Source organism: Apaloderma vittatum, unplaced genomic scaffold, assembly GCF_000703405.1.
Source record: "Apaloderma vittatum isolate BGI_N311 unplaced genomic scaffold, ASM70340v1 scaffold20255, whole genome shotgun sequence".
In the NCBI taxonomy this organism is placed as follows: domain Eukaryota; kingdom Metazoa; phylum Chordata; class Aves; order Trogoniformes; family Trogonidae; genus Apaloderma; species Apaloderma vittatum.
In genome coordinates this window covers 10,458-18,793 of record NW_009715687.1, presented here as the reverse complement: position 1 = coordinate 18,793, position 8,336 = coordinate 10,458, and the positions used below count along the sequence as shown (strand labels likewise).

The following is an 8,336-nucleotide window of genomic DNA, read 5'->3' as shown; positions in this document are numbered from 1 at the left end:
GCTTGGAAAAGAAAAGGCTCCAGGGTGACCTAATAGAGCCCTTCCAATATATGGAAAGGGCTACAGGAAAGCTGGAGAAGGGTCTGTAGTGAAAGGACAAGGCACAACGGCCTGAAACTGCAAGAGGGGAGATTTAGCTGAGGTATCAGGGAGGAATTGTCCCCCACAAGAGTGGTGAAGCACTGGCACAGGTTGCCCAAAGAGGTTGTAGATGCCCCACCCCTGTTCAAGGCCAGGTTGGATGGAGCTTGGAGCAACCTGGTCTAGTAGGAGAGAGGGGGGTTGGAAGGAGATGATCTTCAAGGTGCCTTCCAACCTTAAACATTTTAGGATTCTACGACTCAAAGAGAAATGACGGGGATGGTAAGGAACTGCTCGGGGCGAGGTGACAAAGCTGTAGCTTCTTGTCTCCTTGTAACGGGCGCTTCAAGTCAGGAGTCGAGCTCAAAGCAGAAGGGAGCCCTAAGGACCATCAAGTCCAACTCCTCCTCCTCGCAGCGCTGCCCCAAACTGCTCAGTCCCACTCAGAGCTCCCCCCCAAGCCCAGTAAAAACCAGCAGATCCCCAGGCTGCTCCGTTTGCGTTCCTTCCGACACACAAGACTGGAGATGGGGCTGGTTTACAGAAACATACAATGAGAAACAACCTCTCTTTCAGCCAATTTTGCGATTACCCGACGGGTGTGATCCCTTACCAAGCTTGATTCTTCAGTTTCCTCAGTTCTTTAGTCGCCCAGGTAGCGAGGGTTTTTGTTTTGTTCGTCTTGGATCTCCTTCCTTCAGTGAGCAGTTCATGTATCATGGGTCTAGCTTCTACTAATTTCAGTACATCTTTCCCAAAAGCTGTACACAAATCCCTAGAGAGGAAAGAGAGGTTTTAAGGCCGAGCGCCGCAGATGTGCCAGCACCGCTCCGGTCAGCTCTTGCTAGCACCAAGGAATCTGACTCATGGCTCAAATCCTTTTTAAAACATTCCCTAATTTCAGCAGGTGAGCCGAAGAGTTCTCTAAAATTGCGGCTGACCAGAGACAATCTCCTGTCCCAGGACTCATCTCCTCCATGTTCCCCTCAACGCAGCGGCAAAGGTGAACACGCCTCAACCCGAGCTCCTCCGTACGCAGGGAACCGAGGTCAGGGCCCAGCCCATCCTCAGAACATCCGAGATCAGGAATTTCTGTAACATGCGTCCAGCTTTCACCTCCACCCACCAGTTTTCACCCTGTCAGTTAACGGAGCTCACCTGCACAACCGTTTCACACGTTGGGTTAAACCTCCAGCACTAGACTGTAAAACCCCAGAGCTGACGTTAAATACTTCCGACAGCCCTAAAAACGCAGCTTCAGACGTTAAAGGCCGGTGCAGGGGGATTTCTATCTGCCTGGTGAGCGCTCTCGGCAGCTGAAATCGGAAGGACGTGCTTACCCGATCAGTCCAGTAGCACATGCCACGACTCCATCGGTGTGATCCTCATCTCCAGCAATGTGGTCAATGTAAGACAGAATGAATTCTACTCTGGGCTGCACCAGCATCACATCCGCTGAAAGAAAACAGCTTTGTTACGGTGAGGGGAAACACGGCTCACGTTTAACAGCCTGCCCTTTAAAAGGGATTCCAGGAGAGCCCCGACCAGGCAGCATCTGGCTGCAGAAGGGCTCTCTGAGAGAGGGAGGGGGGAAAACTGGAGAGGAATCACAGTGAAGGGCTCTACACCCACTCCCTGCTCAGGGCAGCAGAGCATTCGCTCCCCCACGGGAGGGAATGAGGGAGGACATGCCCATGGATGTGACAACAATCAATGGGACAGCTCGTCCACGCAGAGCTCTTCCCACCTGCCTCTGTCATCTGAGGCACCAAAGCCCCCCAGTGGGACCGAGTACTCACGATGAACGTTTTCTTGGTCTCCCTTCAATCCTTGAATGATGCCAGTGTAAGCTTCCAGGCAGCCCTCCCTCAGCTCGTTCAGGTAATCCACCATGTCGTAGTCAGACTGGAAAGGGAACGAGGAAACACACTTGAGCAACGTCCCCACGGAGGCAGACACAGCCCTTACTCCATTTCTAATTTCAGCGCAGGAAGTGGAGCGTGCACCGGCGTTACCTTATCAACCTGTGCTTGGGACGCCTGCTGGAGGGTGTTCAGCACGACGTCGAGGTACTTCTTAAACTCTCCTCCGATGGCCAGGGCGATGTCGCCGAACACGGAGAGAATCTGAGGCTTCACAGACCTATGAACGTTCTCGTTCTGGAAGAGATTTGGGCACCGTTGCAGTCGGTCGCGCGGCTTTGCGAGCGGGGAGGAGCTAATAAGTCCAGCCATCTACTGGAAATGCAAATGCTCACCCCCAATCAATTTGGATCCCGTTCAAATAGGAAGCAAGATAAGTTGTCAAACACGAGATCCTCAGAGCATGCCTAACACTTCTGCTTCTCCCACCTCCCACTTTCTCCTCGGCGTGCAAGCCAACTGTTACTAACTGGCTAATGAGAAGGTAAACACTCACCCCCAAGTTCTCCAGGAGCAGCTGCATAACCTCGTCACAAAAAGGCAAGATGTTGGATTGCAGGGCTCGGCACAAGTCACCAACCAGGCCCACTGCAGACAGACAAACCTGCAAATAGAACAGCGAGTGAGACACCCACCCGCTGAGTCAGGCTTCCCCGCTCGAGCCCTACAGCTTCAGCTCATTCAACACTGAGCAGTGGTGAGACTGCAGAGAGAACACTCTACAATGACCCCAGGCAGCAGCTAACGACTCCCTGCTTCATTAACCATTTATGTCACAAAGCTGCAAAGAGCTGAGCTTGCTCCATGCAGGGGGAGGGCAAGAGCTCCAGGTGCCAACGAAGCGACAGGTCCTTGGTCTGAGTCCCGTGACTTGACCTTCTACTGGAAAAGCCCAGCCAGGAGCAACCTCCTTCCTCATCAAGGCCAACTAACACTCAGCCACTGTGAAAACACAGGTGAGAACTCATCAAAGGCATCTGCAGGACGAAAGGGGAGAGAGCCTAAACGTGTGCACGCAGCCAGTGATCACAGAGGAGTCTGCGGGGCTCCGCTTTTGGCTTCACCATGAGCGGCTGTGCCCATGATTGGACTCATTTAGACTCATTGGTTGTGGTTAATGATTGGACTCGATGATCTTAAAGGTGTTTTCCAATCTGGTTCTGGATCGCAGAGGGGCACACCGGCTGGGCTCAGCAGCTGGGAGCAGGTGAGAATTTAGAGAGCGCGAACACGTGGTTGCCCGGTTTGACCTCTACCTGGTACTCGGCGTAGTTCTTCAGTCCAATGCCCAGGAACGGTTTGAAGGCATCCATGTACTTGAGAAACTCTCCGCCTAAGACTGTGCACAGAAAACATTCGAGTTAGAAAAAATAAAAATAAAAATCACAACCTATGAGATGTTGCTGGAGTTCAACAAAACAGAAACCAACCCCTACATCAGAGCCCAAACCAGTTCTCCACCAGACGTAAGAACTGAGCATCATGTGTCCATCTGGAGTGGTTGGGCACGTATTGCTACCAGAAACGGGTCCCGTCACCCAGGCAGACTGGCCACGACGACAGCCTCAGGAATCAAAAGGGGAGACTCAACCGAACCTCTCTACAAACTCCCCGAGGCGCCGTTTCCAAACCACACGTGGCTTTTGTTAGAGATCAGGCAGGAGCGGCAGGAAAAGGGGTCACACAAAGGTTTTCAACACCTGAACTTCCACACCCATCTGAGAGCAACGTGTGTTCCTAGAGCTCACCATAACATCACAGCCACCACCTTCCAAACCCAGCCACGATCCTCAAAACGCCCGGGACACCACAACCCGAATTTTATTTTACTGCACCCACTCTGGCACTGATCTTGGCCACCGCGATTTCGTTGAAACAGAACAACAACCGTAAACCCACCATTGGCAAAACCCCACGGAACCACCACAGCAGCTCAGGCAAGTTCAAACCACCAGGGGAACCCCAAATCCCTCCTGCAGCACCACGGAGACACCAGGTCCCTGACGTGCTGGGCTCTGTACAAAGCAGCACTAGAGTTTGGGCTTTGGGGTTTATTTTTCTGGCAGAATTTGCATTTTTTATCAGAAAACAAACCATTCGTTCACAAAAGGGTCTCGTGTAACCAGTTGGTCTCAACTTTGCAGAGACATGGTCAAAATCGTCTCTCAGGAAAACCCAGGAAGAACTAATAATGTTGTTTTTTGGGTTTTTTTTGTCATATAGTCCAAAAGAGAAGGAAGCAAACCCACTGTGTGCCAGCCCTGCCTCCCCGGTGAGCACAACCCCTCGTGAGCGATCCTGACCTTCCACCAGGGTGCTGACCGCCATCAGGGCGTCCTCCTGCACACCCCCCGAGCCCGCCGTGCTCTGGAACATTCTCAGCAGAGATGCCATCACCACGTCCGAGATCTGCAAAGCATCCTGGTGCTGCACCTTCCGGAGGACGTTCTGGGTGGGGAAAAAACCCACAAAAAACCACAGTTGCTTCCACCTGCGCGAGGCTGGGTCACACCTTTCCGCCCCTCCCCCCAGTTCCCGCCGCTCGTGACCGCGTGGGGGCTGATGCTGAGGAGCGAGCTGCCGTGGGAACCGCCGGCGCTGCAGAAATGTGCTTCATCAGCGCGAGCGCAAAGTCCCATTCATTTTAGCTGCATTCAATTTTCCAGCTACGGGGCGAGCTGAATTTACCTTTCCTGCTGCATAGGCTGTTCTCCAGGCTTTCCATTTGTAAGCTGGCATTAAATGTGACCAGACCAAAGGAAAAAAATAACAAAAAACAACAAAACCAAAAGCCCTTTTCCATCCCAGCAGTGTGACTGCAATTGCTGGGTGCCAAGTGCGTCGCTCCTAAACCACTGAATTAAAACTTCACAACCTTTGGTTGTTCAACAACTCGCTGCCAACCGGAGTTAAACCTCTCCCAGCCAGGAGGAAGGGAGAATAAACTCTCGTACAACCGGCACCAAGCAGGTTTACGGGAAGGTGCGGAGCACTGTGGTGTTTGGAAAGCAAAAGGGATTTCTGGTGAGCCCACCCTGCTCCGTGTTAGCCAGCAAAGAGCACAAGAGCCTCAACAAAATACCACGCTCTGCTCCCTTCTGACCATCGCTTTCAGCACGTGAACTACAAAAAACACAGCTTTGACATATCCTTATTTAAAATAAATTTTAAAAAAAAAGAGAAAGACCGATTCCTTAACCTGCAGAGGAACATAATTAGGTTGAGTCTGATTCTTCAACCCGAGTCACTCCAAAGGGAGATCGACTTTGACGGTTTAAATAATTGGTCTTGATTTTCTCGCTGCTTTTCAATATTAGCAAATGTTTTTCCTCCACTGGATGTTCACAATTGCATTTCCAGCAGAAGAGAACAAGCACGTTACAAAATAAGTCTATTTGAGTATCCAACACTGAATAAAAAAATACATCTCTGCTGACTTTTCCTTAGTGGCGCTGAAGTGACTACCGTCAATACTTCAGGCTCAGATTTTGCCACAATCGAGAAACACGTGCTCACAAATTAAACCCGGCAGTTTAATCGCATCTGGGCCACACTTCTCACAAGCAAACCGAGCTGTCCTGCGAGAGACGAGCGACCACACCGCGCCAGAAGGAGATTCTGGATACCCAAGTCTTCCCGGTAAAATCCACTCAAAGGGCAGATTATTCCCATCTACCCGTTATTTGAAAAATTACCCCCCAGAACTTGAAAGTAACAGCTGATGCACGGACTTCAGAAGGGTCTGACGAACCTCCTGAGCAGCTGCACTTTTTCTGGGGGGGAAAAAAGGCCGTTTTCAGCAGACTTTGTAGGAGTAAGTAAGGAGCTAGTACTCCAAGTCACGTGGGCTGTTCATTACCAGATGTTTAATTTCCAAGGACACTCAGTGCATTTTAATTAGTGCCATTTTAAATAAGAACGCCAACCACAAGAGGCAGATGAACAAAGTGAAGCCGTTACGGAGCTTTTTTTTTTTTCTTCCCCTTTTTTTTTTTTGTCTTTGCCACCCAAAGCGATTGTTCAGCCCGTAGCCAGCATGAAAGCCAATCTGAAGGCGCACGTGATGCTCAGCGTGCCGTACGCAGCGTTCTTTATTCACATCGCCCTGAATTTGCTCAAGCTGTCCTCTGCTGAAGCCTTCTGAACCTTCTATCACCTCCCACACGGCAGCTGGGACACAGGAACCAGCTTCCTCATTCAAGACTTGTTGTCAGGACCGAGTCTGCATCCTCGGGGGCCCAGAAACGTCTCTAAAACCTCCCCTTTGCCCGTAACCGCAAAGGCAGGAGACGGGATCTTACCTGCAGGGTAGCACAAAGCAGAGATTGGAGATCGTTGAACTGGATTCTGTCGGAAGTGCTCTGGATATGAGACTGAAAAAGAACAAACCCCCCCGGCGTGAGAAGCCTGCGCGGCAGCCCGCGCCCCTTCCGACAGCGAGATTCCATTTTAAATATTTGTTTATTCCAATTTCAGAGAAGATACCGTTCAGAAGCTGAGCATATCTAGGTATCTATACAAAAAAACGCCACATTATACCACAACCAGCAAGAAAACTCATTTTTCTAGCCCAGCTGAAGCCGCAGCACAGAAGCCCCTGACCGTCACGGGGGTTTAAAAACTTGGCTTCACTCACCTCCATCTGCAGCACTTGCTGAAGCCGTTCCATGATGACCAGCGTTGTCTTTTGGACAGCAGGGTAACAGTCCTTGGCACTGTTTTTCACTATTTCCATCAGAGACTCGTAGGCAGAACTCCTCAAGTTATTCTGGTGTCCATCAGGCCTGTAACAGAAGGGATGGATTTGCAGCTCCCAGAGCTCCGGCTCGCTTAGGAACAGACTTTTTTTTTTTTTTTTTAGTAAATCAGCAACACCTAAATCTCAGCGTTGTGACAAGCAGAAGCACTCACATTCCTGCATTCCGCAACTTGAAATTTGTGAAGTCGCTTTTGGAACTTATTTTTTCCCCCTCAATCGCTATTAACCAACGATTTCTAATATCTTCAGTCGCCGGCAGCAAGCACAGGAGCAGAAAAAAGCTTCAAACCCCTCATCTCCCAGCGTGCTGTCCCCCTGCCCGCGAGGAGATGCTCTCCAGGTGAGCAGCATACATTACTGCCTCCCCGACATCCCTCCGAGGCATCGGTGAGGGTGTTAAATTTGAGCTCCAGACAGCCGAGATCTCTGCTAAGACGACTGATGGGCTTCAGAGCCTGGAGCCAGACGCTTCGCTTCTGGTCGGATGTAAATTAAGACAGGGAGGGTTTAGAATCTGAACTGTTCGGACAGGGACGGCGCTTAAGCCGCAGCGAAAAGTTTCGATTGAATTGATCCAAGGATTGAACTCGGAGCTGTCAAGATTTATGCGACCCTCAAGGCAGAACGCGGCTTCGGCGTTACCTTTCTTTTTCGCGTCTGCAGAACCCAGAGAAATGTTTTGCCTCGTCTATTTATATAATTTGACTTGGGAAAAGGACAACACGGAGCCGAACTAGGTCCTCGGCTCTCCTGGGAGCACCTGGCGCTAACGAAAATGGGTGCAAGGCTCCAGCAAGTCACAGGAACGAACCGTACGATACCCCCGGATCCATAATTATGTTTTGCTGCCATCCTAATTGTTCGGGGGCCTTGCAGCCGACTTTGAAGAGTGTTAAGGCCACTGCACCAAGACCTGCACAGCCTTAGCTGTGCTCAGAGGCTTCAAAGCGAAACATGGAAGAGGCGCTCTGGGAGGAAACCTCAGTCTGACTAAACGCAGGCACTAAATACCGAGCAGTTATTCCGTGTGAACGGCTTTCTTCCTGGGGATTAGCGTTCTGTACTCCAGGGGATAGCACAAAAGCCCAGCTCTGAAACCCACCATTCAGATCGAAGCTGCAAGACGACCGACAGCCTCGAGGAACAGAAAACATGAAAAGCATCTTTGTAGAAAAGCTTAAGCCAGCCGGTTTAGTGTTACCTGTCTGCGGTTTCCAGAAGTTTCTGAACTATGAGCTCAAACGAAGAGGATAAGCAGTAGGTTGCTGGTTCTTCCTGATCATCAGCTACATCTGCAGCTTCATAGGCAGCTTCAGCAAGACTAGAGAAGGCCTGAAACACAGAACAACCGCTGCCATTACTCACACGGAGCTGAACCTCACAGAGCCCGGAAAAAACACATCCCAGCAGTTCTCATTCCAACAAAAAGAAACGCAAACCCCCCAAACGTGCAGGATTTAGGGGCTCCCCTCACGACCAGCTCACAGTGGTGAAAACGTCGAAGGTTTAAAACGTTAACGTGGACAGATTCTACTCATCGTCCCCGTCACAAGTTACAAGCCTGGTTTAAATGA

The 8,336-nt window shown here is 50.6% G+C and overlaps 1 protein-coding gene across 1 annotated transcript in view; it reads right to left on the bottom strand.

Annotated features, from left to right (window-relative positions):
• Window positions 1-690: 690 nt before the first annotated feature.
• KPNB1 (karyopherin (importin) beta 1) overlaps window positions 691-8,336 on the bottom strand; it is a 16,242-nt gene continuing 8,596 nt past the window's right edge. The window contains exons 10-19 of the mRNA XM_009869256.1: window positions 7,964-8,094; window positions 6,640-6,787; window positions 6,305-6,376; window positions 4,307-4,451; window positions 3,260-3,342; window positions 2,500-2,607; window positions 2,097-2,240; window positions 1,881-1,986; window positions 1,422-1,536; window positions 691-856 (exon numbers count right to left, since the gene is read on the bottom strand). Of these exons, the coding sequence (XP_009867558.1) occupies window positions 691-856; window positions 1,422-1,536; window positions 1,881-1,986; window positions 2,097-2,240; window positions 2,500-2,607; window positions 3,260-3,342; window positions 4,307-4,451; window positions 6,305-6,376; window positions 6,640-6,787; window positions 7,964-8,094 (1,218 nt within the window). The remainder of the gene's footprint in view (window positions 857-1,421; window positions 1,537-1,880; window positions 1,987-2,096; window positions 2,241-2,499; window positions 2,608-3,259; window positions 3,343-4,306; window positions 4,452-6,304; window positions 6,377-6,639; window positions 6,788-7,963; window positions 8,095-8,336) is intronic.